The sequence below is a fragment of the Cherax quadricarinatus genome, chromosome 2 (assembly GCF_038502225.1).
Source record: "Cherax quadricarinatus isolate ZL_2023a chromosome 2, ASM3850222v1, whole genome shotgun sequence".
Classification (NCBI taxonomy): Eukaryota; Metazoa; Arthropoda; class Malacostraca; order Decapoda; family Parastacidae; genus Cherax; species Cherax quadricarinatus.
In genome coordinates this window covers 82210846-82233692 of record NC_091293.1, presented here as the reverse complement: position 1 = coordinate 82233692, position 22847 = coordinate 82210846, and the positions used below count along the sequence as shown (strand labels likewise).

The following is a 22847-nucleotide window of genomic DNA, read 5'->3' as shown; positions in this document are numbered from 1 at the left end:
TGATGTATCATTTTCCTCCTGCAAGAACATTGGAGTTTTATTCCTGGCTCCCGTAAAGGAAGAAGTCTGATGTGCCATCTCCTCTTCCCGAAGTTTGTCGGTTATAAGTGTACGTAGTCGCGCAGCTGTGAGAGTGCGTTTGCAATCAATGGCAATGGAATGAGCAATTTGCCAACAATGCTGTAGGGACAATTTAGGCAAGTTAAATATAGTATCTGCCGACACCAGACGTCTGACTCATCTAGGCGGCATACCCCAAAGTATAAGTTATTTGCTATGCACAGTACGATTGCAGAATACCCGTACCCCAACGTAACATGTTATTTTCAGAACACGCTTAGCTATGCACAGTGCGACTGCAGAATACGCACATATGCTTGCAAGGCAGATACACAATAGCAAAGCTGACTGCAAAATTTTCATGCAACAAGATTGACAATAGCAAAGCGAGCACACTGAACAAGCTAGTAAAGAGCTGTTGAGCGATCATACAATAGCAAGGCTGACCATAGCAAGGCAATTATTGCGACCCCTGAATGGGTCACAATGTATATAATGTATATTATCTGTTCATATAATTTTATATTGCTTATATTTGCGATAATAGCTAAATCGTAAATATATTGCTTTATATTATTATTATTATTATTATTATTATTATTATTATTATTATTATTATTATTATTATTATTATTATTAGACTAACAAACTTACCCTGAACACTGATAAAACCTATTTCATTCAGTTTGGAAACAAAGCTGCAAATGATCCAATTAACATTACGCTAAATGGATCATCAGTCACAAGACTCACAGAGGGAAAATTCCTAGGTATCCACCTTGACAGTAGCCTTAAGTTCCGGACACACATACAACAAATCACCAAGAAAATCTCCAAGACTGTAGGCATACTATCAAAGATAAGGTACTACGTTCCACAGTCAGCTCTCCTGGCACTGTACCATTCACTCATATACCCTTATCTTACATATGGAATTTGTGCATGGGGATCAACAACATCCAATCACCTAAAACCCCTAATAACCCAGCAAAAGGCAGCAGTAAGAATGATAACAATTTCCCACTCCTGCCAGCATACTCCACCAATTTTCAAAAGTCTGAATCTGCTTACCATTAAGAACATCCATACTTATTCATGTGCTTACTACATACACAGCACAATACACGCAAATATAAACCCCCCCACTCAAACTTTTCCTCACTAACCTAAACAGGACACATGACCACAACACAAGACACAGATCTCTTTTTGATATACCTCGTGTCAATATCACACTGTGTAAAAACTCTATGCACATAAAGGGCCCCAAAATATGGAATTCATTACCAGAAGATAATAATGTAGAACTTAGCCATACAGATTGCGAAAAGGACTTGGGGGTTATGGTAAGCAGCAACCTTAAACCAAGACAGCAATGCCTAAGCGTACGTAATAAGGCAAATAGATTACTGGGATTTATATCAAGAAGTGTAAGCAACAGAAGTCCAGAGGTCATACTGCAGCTTTATACATCATTAGTAAGGCCTCACCTAGATTATGCAGCTCAATTCTGGTCTCCATATTACAGAATGGACATAAATTCGTTAGAAAACATTCAGCGTAGGATGACTAAATTAATACATAGCATTAGAAATCTTCCTTATGAAGAAAGATTGAAGACTCTTAAGTTACATTCACTTGTTAGACGAAGAATGAGGGGAGACCTGATCGAAGTGTATAAGTGGAAGATAGGTATTAATAAAGGGGATATTAACAAGGTCTTGAGGATATCTCTCCAAGAGAGAACCCGCAGTAATGGATTTAAATTAGATAAGTTTAGATTTAGAAAGGACATATTAAAGTAACCCAGTCTGAAAATCAATTTAAGACTCTTCTCAAAAGCCACTTAATCACCCTAGACTAAATGCTAAATACTCAGTACACATTTACTCACCTATGTACTCCCACATCATAACTGAAACAATCACATTGAACCTTTTATCCATTGTTGACAGGAATATAATTGAATCATTGTTTTTCACAAAAGCATTTTAGAATACAAATATATCTTTGTATTTTACTAATTTTGATTAATTTATAATTAATATTCTACTGTACAACTATGAAATAATTACTTTCTTACTGTACAACTATGATATACTACTCCTTAGTATTAAGTAGAATGTAAGCCAATAATGTTAAGTTAGCCCATAATGCCTAGGCATAATAGAGGCTCTCTTTGCATTGCAACCCACTATTGTATAGACACAGTCTCAATGTACTGTTTGCAAAGACATTAAATAAATAAATAAATAAATAAATATTATTTGGTAGGATGTAACATTTATATATTATTCAGTGCTCATAGTTCGAGTGTTAAGTAGCTGACAGCATTGTCTAACTACTGTGTTTTCTCTCCGCTCGTTACGCTGCCGGCTTGTGTGTTGCTAGGCAGCAGCAGTCCATGGAGAGTCACGTGATCGGGGGGGGGGGGGTGATCACACCTCACCTGGAGTAGTCTGTCTGGCCTGCTCGGTCTATTGTCTGTTGGACGTGCTTCTAGCAAGAGGTCCCTCTACTCCTCTCCCTTGTGGGCCCTTGGAAGATCGTCTCTGTCGCTTTCTTGTTGTTGGTTCTGTGCAACTCTTTTCACAGAACATTCCCTAGACTTAGTGATTTTCAACGTTGTACTGAGGTTGTGTGTCGCATAGACACTCTGAGATACTCAGGTCCTGAGCTGTAGCTTCTGACCTAAATTGTACTGGTATCTGTGTACTGTCACAGTCAGGGATTTTCTAATGCTGAACTTAGATTCAGTAGTATGGGAGTTTTGTGCCTTTTGTGGAGGATCTGCAGATGGTCCCTACTTAGTGTTGTTATGTTAGCTCCTTATTCCTGATTCTGTGTCACTGTTGCTTGTTATATTGCTGTTCGGTTTATCAGTCGTTTTAGTGTTCAAGAAAGTTTTTCTGATTGCCAAGTTGGTCAAGAAGTTAGTTTATGTGAGGACTTTTAGTCAGTCACTGGTTAAGTCTAGTCAAGTCTTGAGACATAGCTAACTACTTAGAGCACTTACAGACATACACACAAACTTACTTGTATATATTTGTATTATGTTATTAAATGCTAACAATGTACCAGTCGGTACTTAAAAGCCATAATGATGTGATATGTGCCTTCAGCACAATACTACTGTACATGAGAGAAGTGTAGGAGCTTGTATCCTATAGTATATTCAATTGATTACTTTAATTTACTTTGATCTTATACACCTAGACTTTTTTGTTATTATTATTAATAAATTTATTAAATTTTAATTTCTTTAGTTAGTAGCCTGCCAGTTGTAATCCTGAAGCACTATTGAAACTTACTGAATTCTAATGGATAATTGGACCAGGATACTGACTACTTGTTGCAAAAACCCAGTAACAGGCTGGATGCTAGAAGGGCAGTCCTTTCTAGTATTCACTGGAGATCTCTATCATTATTAGAAATCGCATTTTTTGTAACAGCAATTGACACACAAAGTTTGTGAAGTGTTGGCAAAGCTAATGTAATGCCAGACAGCAAGCTACAAAATGTTCTTGCTTCCAGCGTCACCCTAGGCTCAACCCGTGCTCTAAGTCCAGCTCCAGCTCCCAGACAGGCTACCCATATTACAACCCAGGAGTCTCAAGGCCTGTTATCCTGGGTGTAAGGGGAGCAAAATAAACACAGAAGAAAAACTCTTGACTTGTATTAAGATAAGATAAGATAAGATAAGATTTCGTTCGGATTTTTAACCCCGGAGGGTTAGCCACCCAGGATAACCCAAGAAAGTCAGTGCGTCATCGAGGACTGTCTAACTTATTTCCATTGGGGTCCTTAATCTTGTCCCCCAGGATGCGACCCACACCAGTCGACTAACACCCAGGTACCTATTTGCTGCTAGGTGAACAGGACAACAGGTGTCAGGAAACGTGTTGAAATGTTTCCACCCGCCGGGAATCGAACCCGGGCCCTCCGTGTGTGAAGCGGGAGCTTTAGCCACCAGGCCACCGGATTTAGAACAGAAGTATGTACACTATATACACTATGTACAACATAGGTATTAGTGCACTCCACGGTAAGCAAGGCAGAATAGAAGCCACTAGAGAGCAGACCGTGCTTCAACCAGCTCTAGAATGGGAATGACAAGGGCAGACAGGTGTGTGGTACCCACAACACCTCTGCAATTTCCAAAACCATCTTCTCATTGGCTGGAACCTGGGTACTAATTGAACAACAGGGCTCCATCATCAACCCTTAGTATCTGGTTCGCTGGTTGGGGAGATAGCCTTTCAATGAGGGTGTGTACATGCGCCGAATAAAGATTACGTACTCTTTGCATGCCACACACATTAAATTTTGAGTATAAGTTTGTGCAATGGTTGCTAGGACACATGGATGTTGTGAGCACACAAATACTTCATTATGTAGATTTAACCCCCCCACCCCCACCCAAAAAAAAAAATATTAGTTTGACTCATTTCCATAGACCCACAAATAGACACGCCTTCACTGGCCATATCATTACTAGAAAAATATTTCGAGGTTCGAGTATAAAGGACCATGGCATATTGTATGTATACCATTGTTCAAACACTTTCTTATAGAGTAAACCTGAGAATCTCTTCAATCGGTGCTCTCAATGTAGGAATCATATGAAGAAATTTGTCATTTAATTCCTCTATTGTATTATAGAGCATTAAACAGCGTACTTCATCTGGAGATTAGAAACACCAGATCCACGATCAAGTGTTTTAGTACTGCACTATAGTGTTACTTTCTTCTATTTAGTTAGTCACTATAGTAATATAGTTCTCCAGAGTGATCAGCCTCTGGCTCACTGACGAACTGAGGTTTCACCCTTGGGTAAGCAGAAGCATTGGGCATGTCCCGTAGCTCGATCACTAGCGCACTCAGCTCACACACTGAGGTCCGAAGATCAAATCCCTAGTATGGCTGGAAAACATTAGGATGTGTTTCCCTAAGACAACTGTTGTCCATGTTCACCCATCAATATAAAATGGGTACCTGGGTGTTAGTGGACTGGTGCGAGTCGCATCCTGGGACAAAACTGACTTAATTTGCGGGAAATGCTCTGCATAATAATCGGCTTTCTATATAGTAGTACAATGAACCTCTACTTAAGAGTGCGTCCATGTGCGAGTTTTTCCAGATACGAGCAGCTGCTCAGTCGATTTTTTGCTTCCAGATGCGAGCAAAATTTCCAGATGCAAGCGGGCCTCAAGGGAGGTTAATTGACACTGGTGAGGGGGCTCTTGCTCTTGATCTAGGGAATTGGATCTCAGTTGTTTGTTGGACTATCTTATTGAAACTTGGGCAATGTATGATGAAAAGATGCTCCTTAACGTACACCAAAAATGAAAGAAATCAGACCATAAATAATGGAGTACACTTCTCAGGCATTAGCCTCCCCTTAGCGGTATATTTTCGTATGGTTTTTATGGTTGTATTCTCGTTTTATTTAGTCTCATGTGATAGAATGGAAGACATACTACAAAAATAAATATGGTTTTAATTGGTTTCACAGTGAAAAGTACCTTGAAATTGAGCTCAAAATAGCAGTAATGTTCAATTCTTTGGCGACATCAGTGGTAGATATCATGAGGTAGCAGTGGCAGACAATGTGAAACAGCAGTGGCAGACAACATGAAGCAACAGTGGCAGACATCATGAGGTAGCAGTGGCAGGCAACATGAAGCAGCAATGGCAGACATCATGAGGTAGCAGTGGCAGACAACATGAAGCAGCAGTGGCAGACAACATGAAGCAGCAGTGGCAAAGTGTAGCATCAAGAGTGTAGCAATTAAGTGTAGCATTAGGGGTGTAGCAGTTAAGTGTAGCATTAAGAGTGTAGCAATTAAGTGTAGCATTAAGAGTGTAGCAATTAAGTGTAGCATTAAGAGTGTAGCAATTAAGTGAAGCATTAAGAGTGTAGCACTTATAAGTCACTCTATCTGACTATTTTGGGTTATCCTAGGTTCTCTACACATGTAGTCAGGAGCAGGAATGGCCACTGTGGTGGCCCTGTAAACCCCAACAACAATGGCTGCTGTAACCACCACTAGCCACATACCTAATGACATGTATTTCATTCATTCTAGTGTATATATCATGTTTCTATGTTATTAATATTGTTTATTATGTCATATTACATGAATTGTGATAGATAAATAAGCTGTCGAGTTGATATTAGGGAAATTATTAAAGTATTTTCTCGTGCCTGGAATTCCACTGGAACGAATTAATTCCATTTATTTATTTATTTATTTATTTATTTATTTATTTATTTTATGTCTTTGCAAACAGTACATTGAAATTTCAATTAATTTAAATGAGGAAAATTGACTCTGCGTATGAGCAAATCCAGTTGCGAGCAAGGTCATGGAACGGATTAAACTCGTAAGTAGAGGTTCCACTGTATGTCATTGATGTCAGGTATGCCTGTATATCATGTACATATACATGTAGAAATAAATATATTATTATTATTACACCTGCTGCCCTGTTCACTTAGCAGTAAGTAGGTACCTGGTCTTAGGTCACTGGTGTGGGTCGCATCCTTGGAGAAAGGATTAAAGGATTCCAGGGAAACTAAGACAGTCGATGACATCCTGGCTTTACTGGGTTATCTGGGTTATCAGCCCTCTGGGTTAGTGATATCGATCAAATCTTCATTTTCAGTGAGGCAGGTGACTTCTTGATGTTCTTGGGAAACAGAGAATATGGTATAGACTGATTTCTCATAGTACAGTAATAAACACAAGAGCTTTCATATATTTATTCTGTGTTTCAGTAAACTTAATTTAAATTATATTTAGGCTGTCCCTTTAATTAAACCCTTCCCCTCTCCCTGATTAACCAGGTTGTTGTTATTGATTCAGCATGAAGAGTGCATGAAATATCTTATAAATTAAATCAACATATCACGCCCAAAAAAGTTTAAACCTTAGTGGGACAGAAACTAATACTGGGGACTAGAATATTATTTCCAGTTTTTGTGTTTATGTTTTAAGTTTTAGAAATTTTGGTTTATTGTTGTTATATTCATTGGGAACTACAGATAGAAGTTTGAGTTTAGAGTTAATACAGATTATTTTGGAAATATTCAAATATTCTGATTTAACGTAGTTATAATGTTCTTGCAGGTGAATTTGAGTTTGATTCTCCGTATTGGGACGAAATTAGTGATTCTGCGAAGGATTTTATTCGTCAGTTGATGTGTGTTGATGTTGAGAAAAGGTATACATGTAAGCAGTCTCTCGGTCATCCATGGTAAGACACTCTTTAGATATCCTGTAATTAACCAAATGATATCAATTCTCAAAATACTCAAAAATAAACTAGTGTGAGTTTTTTTTAGATTTGTCTACTAAGATTTTTTTAATCACAATTTCAAGATTCATTATGTTGTCATAAAGCTGGAATTTAAATATCATGTAACCTAACGTGCTTCAAATATTTTAACTAACTCTCAGAATCACCAAAAAATTCTCATAAAACTCATAAAAACTTTGGATAAATCTTCTGGAACTCAAAACATTTCCTTTAAATTCGTATAAGCACAGCAGATAAAAGGTACATAATACCTACAATTTAATAAATAAAGCTTGTGTGTCATACCTGGGAATCTTTATTGGAGAAACATTTTGCTCTGCAGAGGCTTTATCAGTAAAATACAGAGATCTAAGGAAGATGACTTGGCAAGGCAACACCAGAGATAAAAGCAATGGAGCAATGATCTGCTAATAATAGTGGTCACATAAAGGTTAGGAGAGGCTTGTTAGTGGTAAAGTTTGTTGTGCGATGAAGCAGTAGCAGTAGTGGTGGACCAGCAAGGTTGTAAAAGGTTCTCCCCGTTATGAAAGCTGTGTGATATAAACACACTGGTCAAAGATATTCTCCAATGATTAGATCAAAGCTTTGGCTGACAAGTATGATTAGATCAAAGCTTTGTCTAACAAGGATGATTAGATCAAAACTTTGTCTAACAAGGATGATTACATCAAAGCTGTATAATACAAACAAGATGATAAACATGTGCAACATGTACCCACTTATTTGACAGACATTTCTTGCCCTCCATGGGAGAGTGGAATGTAACACTGATGGTGTTACATTGTAACAATTTCACAACAAAACATGAATCAGCCCAGGAAGAGCATAGTTGTCCCAGAGAAATACAGGAACAGAAGAAAATGCCTTGAATCGGCAATTATTTATGCCACAGACAACATTACCCAGGACCAGGGAAAGTTTGCAGTTCGCCGATTCCCCTGACTCGCATGCTCCTCAGAACACATACAACTCTCTTGACCTGATATTGTCAGTGTCGCACTTCACAACTTGTCACCTCCTGGCTATATATATATACTTACAGTATACTTACCATTGACTGTGAGAAAACTTGGTCGTTTTTTTAACCTCTTCGACCACTTAGTCGTTCACACTCGAGTATATGTACTAGCAAAGCTACTGAAAGTATTCGCTTCAGTAATATTTGGCAGTTTACCACTCAGGTGCAGCTCTTTAGCCATACTAATGATTTCCTGTATCCACTCTAAATCTAAGTCTACCTAACTACTATGCTTTGCTGCGAGTTCAGTCTCGCCTAGTCATTTTCAGTACTTTCCTTACACACCCTCTACTAGTACATGTACATGCGTCATGCTAACATTAGTACACATCATTATATCCTCCCTATTACTTCGCCTTTCAGGAGAGTGGACAATCAGTCCCTTCCAACTATTTGCACTGATATGAAGCAAAGAATTCTGTTAGTATTTTAGATTAGTTAAGAATAATAATAATTAATCCTTAGTATTATGTTTTAATTAATATCACAATAATATATATACAGTGGACCCCCGCATAGCGAACGCCTTGCATAGCGAACAATCCGCATAGCGAACGCTTTGTTCGCTAAAATTTTGCCCCGCATAGTGGACAAAAACCCGCTCAGCGACCTTCGTCCGAGACGCGTCCAATGTGCGCCCTCAGCCAGCCTCACATGTGCCGCCCGTCCCATTGTTTACCAGCCAGCCTCCGCGGTAACATTCAAGCATACACTCGGAATATTTCGTATTATTACAGTGTTTTCGGTGCTGTTTGTGGAAAATAAGTGACCATGGGCCCCAAGAAAGCTTCTAGTGCCAACCCTACACCTCAAAGGGTAAGAATACCCATTGAAATGAAGAAAGAGATCATTGATAAGTATGAAAGTGGAGTACGTATCACCGACCTGGTCAGGTTGTACAAGAAACCAAAATCAACCATCGCTTCTATTGTGGGCAAGAAAACGGCAATCAAGGAAGCTGTTGTTGCCAAAGGTTTAACTGTGTTTTCGAAACAAAGATCGCAAGTGATGGAAGATGTTGAGAGACTCTTATTGGTGTGGATAAATGAAAAACAGCTAGCAGGAGATAGCGTCTCTCAAGCGATCATATGTGAAAAGGCTAGGAAGTTGCATGACGATTTAATTAAAAAAATGCCTGCAACTAGTGATGATGTGAGTGAATTTAAGGCCAGCAAAGGTTGGTTTGAGAGATTTAAGAAGCGTAGTGGCATCCATAGTGTGATACGGCATGGTGAGGCTGCCAGTTCGGACCACAAAGCGGCTGAAAAATATGTGCATGAATTCAAGGAGTACATAGAAACTGAAGGACTGGAACCTGAACAAGTGTTTAATTGTGATGAAACAGGCCTGTTCTGGAAGAAAATGCCAAGCAGGACCTACATTACTCAGGAGGAAAAGGCACTCCCAGGACATAAGCCTATGAAAGACAGGCTTACTTTGTTGATGTGTGCCAATGCTAGTGGTGATTGCAAAGTTAAGCCTTTATTAGTGTATCACTCTGAAACTCCCAGAGCGTTCAGGCAAAAGAATGTCCTCAAGGATAATTTGTGTGTGCTGTGGAGGGCAAACAGTAAGGCATGGGTCACTAGGGAATTTTTCTATAACTGGTTACACCATGCATTTGCCCCCAATGTGAAAGATTACCTAACTGAAAAGAAATTAGACCTTAAGTGCCTCCTGGTGTTAGACAATGCCCCTGGTCATCCTACAGACGTGGCAGAGCGACTTTATGGGGACATGAGCTTCATTAAGGTGAAGTTTTTGCCTCCTAATACCACTCCTCTCCTGCAGCCCATGGACCAGCAGGTCATTTCCAACTTCAAGAAACTGTACACAAAAGCTCTGTTTCAAAAGTGCTTTGAAGTGACCACAGACACTGGATTGACTCTAAAAGAGTTTTGGAAGGATCACTTTAATATCCTAAGTTGTGTAAACCTTATAGGTAAGGCTTGGGAGGGAGTGACTAAGAGAACCTTGAACTCTGCTTGGAAGAAACTGTGGCCAGAATGTGTAGACAAAAGGGATTTTGAAGGGTTTGAGGCTAACCCTGAGAGGAGTAGTATACCAGTTGAGGAATCAATTGTGGAATTGGGGAAGTCCTTGGGGTTGGAGGTTAGTGGGGAGGATGTGGAAGAGTTGGTGGAGGAGGACAATGAAGAACTAACCACTGATGAGCTGATAGATCAACTTCAAGAGCAAGAGGCCAGACCTGAGGAAACTGGTTCAAAGGAGGGGAGAGAGAAATTGAAGGAATTGCCTACTTCAAAGATTAAGGAAATGTGTGCAAAATGGCTTGAAGTGCAAACCTTTTTTGATGAAAATCACCCTCACACAGCTATTGCAAGCCGTGCTGGTGACTGTTACAATGACACTGTTGTGAACCACTTTAGACAAATCATAAAGGAACGAGAGGTACAGGCCACTATGGACAGATATGTTGTGCGAAAGAGGTCCAGTGACTCTGAAGCTGGTCCTAGTGGCATTAAAAGAAGAAGGGAAGTAACCCCAGAAAAGGACTTGCTACCTCAAGTCCTAATGGAAGGGGATTCCCCTTCTAAACACTAACACTCTCTCTCCCCTCCTCCCATCCCATCAATCATCACCAGATCTTCAATAAAAGTAAGTGTCATGTAATTGTGCATGCCTTTTTCAGTTTGTGTGTACTAAAATTAACATTTTTTTGTGGTAAAAAAAATTTTTTTTCATACTTTTGGGTGTCTTGCACGGATTAATTTTATTTCCATTATTTCTTATGGGGAAAATTAATTCGCATAACGAACATTTCGCATAACGACCAGCCCTCTTGCACGGATTAAGTTCGCTATGCGGGGGTCCATGGGGAAGTGGAACAGAATTCTTCCTCCGTAAGCCATGCGTGTTGTAAGAGGCGACTAAAATGCCAGGAGCAAGGGGCTAGTAACCCCTTCTCCCGTATAAATTACTAAATTTAAAAAGAGAAACTTTCGTTTTTCTTTTTGGGCCACCCTGCCTTGGTGGGATACGGCCGGTTTGTTGAAAAAAAAAAAAAAAAAAAAAAAAATATATATATATATATATATATATATATGGAGTGTTGGAGTGTGAGCAAAGTAACATTTATGAAGGGATTCAGGGAAACCGGCAGGCCGGACTTGAGTCCTGGAGATGGGAAGTACAGTGCCTGCACTCTGAAGGAGGGGTGTTAATGTTGCAGTTTAAAAACTGTAGTGTAAAGCACCCTTCTGGCAAGACAGTGATGGAGTGAATGATGGTGAAAGTTTTTCTTTTTCGGGCCACCCTGCCTTGGTGGGAATCGGCCGGTGTGATAATAAAAATAAATATATATATATATACGTACCATCCGACTTAAGACCTACTCGACTTACGACCACTCGACTTACGACCATGTTTTTATGCCAAATTTCTGGGAAATAAACAACTATTTGTGTTGTACACAGTGTTTATCCTAAACCTTACAATATAAAATACAGTACTAACAACATAAAAAGTAAAGTAAAACATGAAATACCAAAATAAAACAATAAAATAAAGTCATTACAAAAATGTTTTGTTGATATTCAGTAGTAAAGTTCGACTTACGACCATTTCGACTTACGACCGGTTTCTCGGAACCGAACTCGGTCATAAGTCGGATGGTAGGTGTATATATATCTTTCTTTCAACAAACCAGCTATATCCCACCAAGGCAGGGTGGCCCAAAAAGAAAAACGAAAGTTTCTCTTTTTAAATTTAGTAATTTATACAGGAGAAGGGGTTACTAGCCCCTTGTTCCCAGCATTTTAGTCACCTCTTACAACACGCATGGCTTACGGAGGAAGAATTCTGTTCCACTTCCCCATGGAGATAAGAGGAAATAAACAAGAACAAGAACTAGAAAGAAAATAGAAGAAAACCCAGAAGGGTGTGTACATATATGCTTGTAAATGTATGTGTAGTGTGACCTAAGTGTAAGTAGAAGTAGCAAGACGTACCTGAAATCTTGCATGTTTATTTATTTATTTATTTATTAATTTGAACATGATACAGAGAAGTACAAAAGAACACAGTTAAATGCAGCATGCCAAAGCCACTTGAATGCATAGCATTACGGGCAGGCTTAAAATTAACTTAAGATTAACTAAGCAATGAAGTATTCAGTGGTAAAACATTATTGTAAACAGATAACAATTAAGCACAAATGAGTATTACAAAAACAGGTCGTATGGTTGCTTGCATTGCTGTACAATCAGTATTTATTTATTTATTTATGGGCAGGCTTAAAATTAACTTAAGATTAACTAAGCAATGATATATTCAGTGGTACAAAAATTATTGCAAAAACAGATAACAATTTAGTACAAATGAGTGTTACAAAGACAGGTCATATGGTCATTTAATGTGTTGCTGTGTAATCAGTAGAATGGAGTATTCTGTTAGGTAATGAAGTTAAATACGTAGTTAAATAGTTAAAAGACACCAGCAATCCTACCATCATGTAAAACAATTACAGGCTTTCATTTTACACTCACTTGGCAGGATAGTAATACCTCCCTGGGTGGTTGCTGTTTACCAACCTGCTACTGTGTAAAGGAAGAAAGTTGAAAGTGAACATAGAAAAGAGTAAGGTGATGAGAGTATCAAATGATTTAGATAAAGAGAAATTGGATATCAAATTGGGGAGGAGTATGGAAGAAGTGAATGTTTTCAGATATTTGGGAGTTGACGTGTCAGCGGATGGATTTATGAAGGATGAGGTTAATCATAGAATTGATGAAGGAAAAAAAGTGAGTGGTGCATTGAGGTATATGTGGAGGCAAAAAATGTTATCTATGTATGAAAGTATAGTAGTACCAACACTCTTATATGGGTGTGAAGCTTGGGTTGTAAATGCTGCAGTGAGGAGGTGGTTGGAGGCAGTGGAGATGTCCTGTCTAAGGGCAATGTGTGGTGTAAATATTATGCAGAAAATTAGGAGAAGGTGTGGAGTTAATAAAAGTATTAGTCAGAGGGCTGAAGAAGGTTTGTTGAGGTGGTTTGGTCATTTTGGAGAGCGTATAAATCTGTACAGAGAACCTTCACGGCGTGCATAACGGAGATAAAACACCTCAATTACTGGGAGCGCTTGAGGTTCCTGAACCTGTATTCCCTGGAACGCAGGCGGGAGAGATACATGATTATATACACCTAGAAAATCCTAGAAGGACTAGTACCGAACTTGCACGCGAAAATCACTCACTACAAAAGCAAAAGACTTGGCAGACGATGCAACATCCCCCCAATGAAAAGCAGGGGTGTCACTAGCACGTTAAGAGACCATACAATAAGTGTCAGGGGCCCGAGACTGTTCAACTGCCTCCCAGCATACATAAGGGGGATTACCAACAGACCCCTGGCAGTCTTCAAGCTGGCACTGGACAAGCACCTAAAGTCGGTTCCTGATCAGCCGGGCTGTGGCTCGTACGTTGGTTTGCGTGCAGCCAGCAGTAACAGCCTGGTTGATCAGGCTCTGATCCACCAGGAGGCCTGGTCACAGACCGGGCCGTGGGGGCGTTGACCCCCGGAACTCTCTCCAGGTAAACTCCAGGTAGGGGAAGGAAGGCAGGGTAGGGGTCATCCTCGAAAAGGTTGGATGGAGGGGGTAAAGGAGGTGTTGTGGGTGAGGGGTTTGGATTTCCAGCAAGTGTGCATGAGCGCGTTAGATAGGAGTGAATGGAGACAAATGGTATTTGGGACCTGACGAGCTGTTGGAGTGTGAGCAGAGTAATATTTAGTAAAGGGATTCAGGGAAACCGGTTATTTTATATAACCGGACTTGAGACCTGGAAATGGGAAGTACAATGCCTGCACTCTAAAGGAGGGTTTTGAGATATTGGCAGTTTGGAGGGATATATTGTGTATTTTTAAATGTATATACTTCTAAACTGTTGTATTCTGGGCACCTCTGCAAAAACAGTGATTATGTGTGAGTGAGGTGAAAGTGTTGAATGATAATGAAAGTATTTTCTTTTTGGGAATTTTCTTTCTTTTTGGGTCACCCTGCCTCAGTGGGAGATGGCTGACTTGTTGAAAAAAAACAAAAAACAAAAAATATATATGCAGTGGACCCTCGACTAACAATCAGCTCCCAACTCGACAAGTTATGTAAGTGTAATTTTGTAAGTGCTTTTGTACGTGAATTTTTGGGGGTCTGAAACGGACTAATCCATTTCACAATATTCCCTATGGGAACAAATTCAGTCGGTAACGGCACCCAAACAGACGTCTGAAATGAAATAAAATCGTTAGTCGAGGGTCCACTGTATATATATATATATATATACATATACAGGTTTTGTGTGCGAGGGGCTTGGACTTCCAGCAGGCATGCGTGAGCGTGTTTGATAGGAGTGAATATAATACTATATATAACATTTATATAGGGAAACCGGCAGGCCAGACTTGAGTCCTGGATATATATATATATAAAAACTGTATATATATATATATGGTGAAAGTTTTTCATATACAGTGGACCCCCGCATAACGATCACCTCCGAATGCGACCAATTATGTAACTGTATTTATGTAAGTGCGTTTGTACGTGTATGTTTGGGGGACTGAAATGGACTAATCTACTTCACAATATTCCTTATGGGAACAAATTCAGTCAGTACTGGCACCTGAACATACTTCTGGAGTGAAAAAATATTGTTAACCGGGGGTCCACTGTACATATATATATATATATATATATATATATATATATATATATATATATATATATATATATATATATATATATATATATATAACGATTATAATATATATATATATACGTATATATATATACTGTATATATACATATATATGTCGTGCCGAATAGGCAGAACTTGTGATCTTGGCTTAAATAGCAACGCTCATCTTGCCATATAGGACAAGTGAAAATTTGTGTATGCAATAATTTCGCCAAAATCATTCTGAACCTAACGAAAAAAATATATTTCACTGTGTTTGTTTAGTATTAAATTACTGTAAACAAATAAAAAATATATTTAGTTGGGTTAGGCTAAAATAAATTGCACTTGTTATAATAAGGTTAGGTAAGTTTTCTAAGTTCCTTTTGGCGCAAAATTATAAATTTTTACATCAACATTAATGAAAAAAATATTTCTTTAAACGTATAAGAGAAAATTTTAGAATGGACTTAATTTTAAATGAGTTTTTGCTAATTGACCAGTTTTACATATTTGGCACGACATGTATATATATATATATATATATATATATATATATATATATATATATATATATATATTATATATATTTATATATATATATATATATATTTTTATTATTTATTTTTATTATCACACTGGCCGATTCCCACCAAGGCAGGGTGGCCCGAAAAAGAAAAACTTTCACCATCATTCACTCCATCACTGTCTTGCCAGAAGGGTGCTTTACACTACAGTTTTTAAACTGCAACATTAACACCCCTCCTTCAGAGTGCAGGAACTGTACTTCCCATCTCCAGGACTCAAGTCCGGCCTGCCGGTTTCCCTGAACCCCTTCATAAATGTTACTTTGCTCACACTCCAACAGCACGTCAAGTATTAAAAACCATTCATCTCCATTCACTCCTATCAAACACGCTCACACACGCCTGCTGGAAGTCCAAGCCCCTCGCACACAAAACCTCCTTTACCCCTCCCTCCAACCTTTCCTAGGCCGACCCCTACCCCGCCTTCCTTCTACTACAGATTGATACACTCTTGAAGTCATTCTGTTTCACTCCATTCTCTCTACATGTCCGAACCACCTCAACAACCCTTCCTCAGCCCTCTGGACAACAGTTTTGGTAATCCCGCACCTCCTCCTAACTTCCAAACTACAAATTCTCTGCATTATATTCACACCACACATTGCCCTCAGACATGACATCTCCACTGCCTCCAGCCTTCTCCTCGCTGCAACATTCATCACCCATGCTTCACACCCATATAAGAGCGTTGGTAAAACTATACTCTCATACATTCCCCTCTTTGCCTCCAAGGACAAAGTTCTTTGTCTCCACAGACTCCTAAGTGCACCACTCACCCTTTTCCCGTCATCAGTTCTATGATTCACCTCATCTTTCATAGACCCATACGCTGACACGTCCACTCCCAAATATCTGAATACATTCACCTCCTCCATACTCTCTCCCTCCAATCTCATATCCAATCTTTCATCACCTAATCTTTTTATCCTCATAACCTTACTCTTTCCTGTATTCACTTTTAATTTTCTTCTTTTGCACACCCTACCAAATTCATCCACCAATCTCTGTAACTTCTCTTCAGAATCTCCCAAGAGCAAAGTGTCATCAGCAAAGAGCAACTGTGACAACTCCCACTTTATGTGTGATTCTTTATCTTTTAACTCCACGCCTCTTGTCAAGACCCTCGCATTTACTTCTCTTACAACCCCATCTATAAATATATTAAACAACCACGGTGACATCACACATCCTTGTCTAAGGCCTACTTTTACTGGGAAATAATTTCCCTCTTTCCTATGTACTCTAACTTGAGCCTCACTATCCTCGTAAAAACTCTTCACTGCTTTCAGTAACCTACCTCCTACACAATACACCTGCAACATCTGCCACATTGCCCCCCTATCCACCCTGTCATATGCCTTTTCCAAATCCATAAATGCCACAAAGACCTCTTTAGCCTTATCTAAATACTGTTCACTTATATGTTTCACTGTAAACACCTGGTCCACACACCCCCTACCTTTCCTAAAGCCTCCTTGTTCATCTGCTATCCTATTCTCAGTCTTACTTTTAATTCTTTCAATAATAACTCTACCATACACTTTACCAGGTATACTCAACAGACTTATCCCCCTATAATTTTTGCACTCTCTTTTGTCCCCTTTGCCTTTATACAAAGGAACTATGCATGCTCTCTGCCAATCCCTAGGTACCTTACCCTCTTCCATACATTAATTAAATAATTGCACCAACCACTCCAAAACTATATCCCCACCTGCTTTTAACATTTCTATCTTTATCCCATCAATCCCGGCTGCCTTACCCCCTTTCATTTTACCTACTGCCTCACGAACTTCCCCCACACTCACAACTGGCTCTTCCTCACTCCTACAAGATGTTATTCCTCCTTGCCCTATACACGAAATCACAGCTTCCCTATCTTCATCAACATTTAAGAATTCCTCAAAATATTGCCTCCATCTTCCCAATACCTCTAATTCTCCATTTAATAACTCTCCTCTCCTATTTTTAACTGACAAATCCATTTGTTCTCTAGGCTTCCTGAACTTGTTAATCTCACTCCAAAACTTTTTCTTATTTTCAACAAAATTTGTTGATAACATCTCACCCACTCTCTCATTTGCTCTCTTTTTACATTGCTTCACCACTCTCTTAACCTCTCTCTTTTTCTCCATATACTCTTCCCTCCTTGCATCACTTCTACTTTGTAAAAACTTCTCATATGCTAACTTTTTCTCCCTTACTACTCTCTTTACATCATCATTCCACCAATCGCTCCTCTTCCCTCCCGCACCCACTTTCCTGTAACCACAAACTTCTGCCGAACACTCTAACACTACATTTTTAAACCTACCCCATACCTCTTCGACCCCATTGCCTATGCTCTCATTAGCCCATCTATCCTCCAGTAGCTGTTTATATCTTTCCCTAACTGCCTCCTCTTTTAGTTTATAAACCTTCACCTCTCTCTTCCCTGATGCTTCTATTCTCCTTGTATCCCATCTACCTTTTACTCTCAGTGTAGCTACAACTAGAAAGTGATCTGATATATCTGTGGCCCCTCTATAAACATGTACATCCTGAAGTCTACTCAACAGTCTTTTATCTACCAATACATAATCCAACAAACTACTGTCATTTCGCCCTACATCATATCTACCTGACCCCATATGCTCTCATTAGCTTATCCTTATCCTCTTTTTCTTAAAATATGTATTACCTATAACTAAACCCCTTTCTATACAAAGTTCAATCAAAGGGCTCCCATTATCATTTACACCTGGCACCCCAAACTTACCTACCACACCCTCTCTAAAAGTTTCTCCTACTTTAGCATTCAGGTCCCCTACCACAATTACTCTCTCACTTGGTTCAAAGGCTCCTATACATTCTCTCTCTCTCCTCTGCATTCCTCTCTTCTCCAGGTGCATACACACTTATTATGACCCACTTCTCGCATCCAACCTTTACTTTAATCCACATAATTCTTGCATTTACACATTCATATTCTCTTTTCTCCTTCCATAACTGATCATTCAACATTACTGCTACCCCTTCCTTTGCTCTAACTCTCTCAGATACTCCAGATTTAATCCCATTTATTTCCCCCCACCGAAACTCCCCTACCCCCTTCAGCTTTGTTTCGCTTAGGGCCAGGACATATATATATATATATATATATATATATATATATATATATATATATATATATATATATATATATATATAAACGCTGATCTCTGGCCAAAGGAGACTCGAACCTACGAACCTTGGAACAAGGTATGCAGTGCTTTACCATTCTCACCACACTGGACCAATACCTTGGCGCCCAGCTTGCGCTAGATGTTAATCCAGGACAGCCAGCTTTCAGGGAGAAGGCTTACAGCTTTTCATCTCATCCCCTGCATGCATCAGCCTTACTAGAGATTTAAACAATGCAAGAAATTCGCAAGAGCAGGCGAAATATACACAAACACTGATCTCTGGCCGAAGGAGACTCGAACCTACGAACCTTGGAACAAGGTACACAGTGCTTTACCATTCTCACCACACTGGATAAATATTTTGGCACCCAGCTTGCACTAGATGTTAATCCAAGGCAGCCAGCTTTCAGGGAGAAGGCTTACAGCTTTTCATCTCATCCCCTGCATGCATCAGCCTTATTAGAGATTTTAACAATATATATATATATATAAAATATATATATATATATATATATATATATATATATATATATATATATATATATATATATATATATATATATATATATATATATATATATATATATATATATATATATTATTTTTTTTTTTATTATCACACTGGGCCGATTCCCACCAAGGCAGGGTGGCCCGAAAAAGAAAAACTTTCACCATCATTCACTCCATCACTGTCTTGCCAGAAGGGTGCTTTACACTACAGTTTTTAAACTGCAACATTAACACCCCTCCTTCAGAGTGCAGGCACTGTACTTCCCATCTCCAGGACTCAAGTCCGGCCTGCCGGTTTCCCTGAATCCCTTCATAAATGTTACTTTGCTCACACTCCAACAGCACGTCAAGTATTAAAAACCATTTGTCTCCATTCACTCCTATCAAACACGCTCATGCATGCCTGCTGGAAGTCCAAGCCCCTCGCACACAAAACCTCCTTTACCCCCTCCCTCCAACCCTTCCTAGGCCGACCCCTACCCCGCCTTCCTTCCACTACAGACTGATACACTCTTGAAGTCATTCTGTTTCGCTCCATTCTCTCTACATGTCCGAACCACCTCAACAACCCTTCCTCAGCCCTCTGGACAACAGTTTTGGTAATCCCGCACCTCCTCCTAACTTCCAAACTACGAATTCTCTGCATTATATTCACACCACACATTGCCCTCAGACATGACATCTCCACTGCCTCCAGCCTTCTCCTCGCTGCAACATTCATCACCCACGCTTCACACCCATATAAGAGCGTTGGTAAAACTATACTCTCATACATTCCCCTCTTTGCCTCCAAGGACAAAGTTCTTTGTCTCCACAGACTCCTAAGTGCACCACTCACTCTTTTTCCCTCATCAATTCTATGATTCACCTCATCTTTCATAGACCCATCCGCTGACACGTCCACTCCCAAATATCTGAATACGTTCACCTCCTCCATACTCTCTCCCTCCAATCTGATATTCAATCTTTCATCACCTAATCTTTTTGTTATCCTCATAACCTTACTCTTTCCTGTATTCACCTTTAATTTTCTTCTTTTGCACACCCTACCAAATTCATCCACCAATCTCTGCAACTTCTCTTCAGAATCTCCCAAGAGCACAGTGTCATCAGCAAAGAGCAGCTGTGACAACTCCCACTTTGTGTGTGATTCTTTATCTTTTAACTCCACGCCTCTTGCCAAGACCCTCGCATTTACTTCTCTTACAACCCCATCTATAAATATATTAAACAACCACGGTGACATCACACATCCTTGTCTAAGGCCTACTTTTACTGGGAAAAAATTTCCCTCTTTCCTACATACTCTAACTTGAGCCTCACTATCCTCGTAAAAACTCTTCACTGCTTTCAGTAACCTACCTCCTACACCATACACTTGCAACATCTGCCACATTGCCCCCCTATCCACCCTGTCATACGCCTTTTCCAAATCCATAAATGCCACAAAGACCTCTTTAGCCTTATCTAAATACTGTTCACTTATATGTTTCACTGTAAACACCTGGTCCACACACCCCCTACCTTTCCTAAAGCCTCCTTGTTCATCTGCTATCCTATTCTCCGTCTTACTCTTAATTCTTTCAATTATAACTCTACCATACACTTTACCAGGTACACTCAACAGACTTATCCCCCTATAATTTTTGCACTCTCTTTTATCCCCTTTGCCTTTATACAAAGGAACTATGCATGCTCTCTGCCAATCCCTAGGTACCTTACCCTCTTCCATACATTTATTAAATAATTGCACCAACCACTCCAAAACTATATCCCCACCTGCTTTTAACATTTCTATCTTTATCCCATCAATCCCGGCTGCCTTACCCCCTTTCATTTTACCTACTGCCTCACGAACTTCCCCCACACTCACAACTGGCTCTTCCTCACTCCTACAAGATGTTATTCCTCCTTGCCCTATACACGAAATCACAGCTTCCCTATCTTCATCAACATTTAACAATTCCTCAAAATATTCCCTCCATCTTCCCAATACCTCTAACTCTCCATTTAATAACTCTCCTCTCCTATTTTTAACTGACAAATCCATTTGTTCTCTAGGCTTTCTTAACTTGTTAATCTCACTCCAAAACTTTTTCTTATTTTCAACAAAATTTGTTGATAACATCTCACCCACTCTCTCATTTGCTCTCTTTTTACATTGCTTCACCACTCTCTTAACTTCTCTCTTTTTCTCCATATACTCTTCCCTCCTTGCATCACTTCTACTTTGTAAAAACTTCTCATATGCTAACTTTTTCTCCCTTACTACTCTCTTTACATCATCATTCCACCAATCGCTCCTCTTCCCTCCTGCACCCACTTTCCTGTAACCACAAACTTCTGCTGAACACTCTAACACTACATTTTTAAACCTACCCCATACCTCTTCGACCCCATTGCCTATGCTCTCATTAGCCCATCTATCCTCCAATAGCTGTTTATATCTTACCCTAACTGCCTCCTCTTTTAGTTTATAAACCTTCACCTCTCTCTTCCCTGATGCTTCTATTCTCCTTGTATCCCATCTACCTTTTACTCTCAGTGTAGCTACAACTAGAAAGTGATCTGATATATCTGTGGCCCCTCTATAAACATGTACATCCTGAAGTCTACTCAACAGTCTTTTATCTACCAATACATAATCCAACAAACTACTGTCATTTCGCCCTACATCATATCGTGTATACTTATTTATCCTCTTTTTCTTAAAATATGTATTACCTATAACTAAACCCCTTTCTATACAAAGTTCAATCAAAGGGCTCCCATTATCATTTACACCTGGCACCCCAAACTTACCTCCCACACCCTCTCTAAAAGTTTCTCCTACTTTAGCATTCAAGTCCCCTACCACAATTACTCTCTCACTTGGTTCAAATGCTCCTATACATTCACTTAACATCTCCCAAAATCTCTCTCTCTCCTCTGCATTCCTCTCTTCTCCAGGTGCATACACGCTTATTATGACCCACTTCTCGCATCCAACCTTTACTTTAATCCACATAATTCTTGAATTTACACATTCATATTCTCTTTTCTCCTTCCATAACTGATCATTTAACATTACTGCTACCCCTTCCTTTGCTCTAACTCTCTCAGATACTCCAGATTTAATCCCATTTATTTCCCCCCACTGAAACTCTCCTACCCCCTTCAGCTTTGTTTCGCTTAGGGCCAGGACATCCAACTTCTTTTCATTCATAACATCAGCAATCATCTGTTTCTTGTCATCCGCACTACATCCACGCACATTTAAGCAACCCAGTTTTATAAAGTTTTTCTTCTTCTCTTTTTTAGTAATTGTATACAGGAGAAGGGGTTACTAGCCCATTGCTCCCGGCATTTTAGTCGCCTCATACGACACGCATGGCTTACGGAGGAAAGATTCTTTTCCACTTCCCCATGGACAATAGAAGAAATAAAAAAAGAACAAGAGCTATTTAGAAAAAGGAGAAAAACCTAGATGTATGTATATATATATATATGCATG

At 39.4% G+C, this 22847-nt stretch overlaps 1 protein-coding gene across 4 annotated transcripts in view; it reads left to right on the top strand.

The window, feature by feature from the left end:
* CaMKI (Calcium/calmodulin-dependent protein kinase I) overlaps nucleotides 1-22847 on the top strand; it is a 919698-nt gene that overhangs the window by 778504 nt on the left and 118347 nt on the right. For all 4 annotated transcript variants that reach the window (XM_053793074.2, XM_053793012.2, XM_053793155.2 and 1 more), the window contains exon 7: nucleotides 7194-7320. In XM_053793074.2, coding sequence (XP_053649049.2) covers nucleotides 7194-7320 — 127 coding nt within the window. The remainder of the gene's footprint in view (nucleotides 1-7193; nucleotides 7321-22847) is intronic.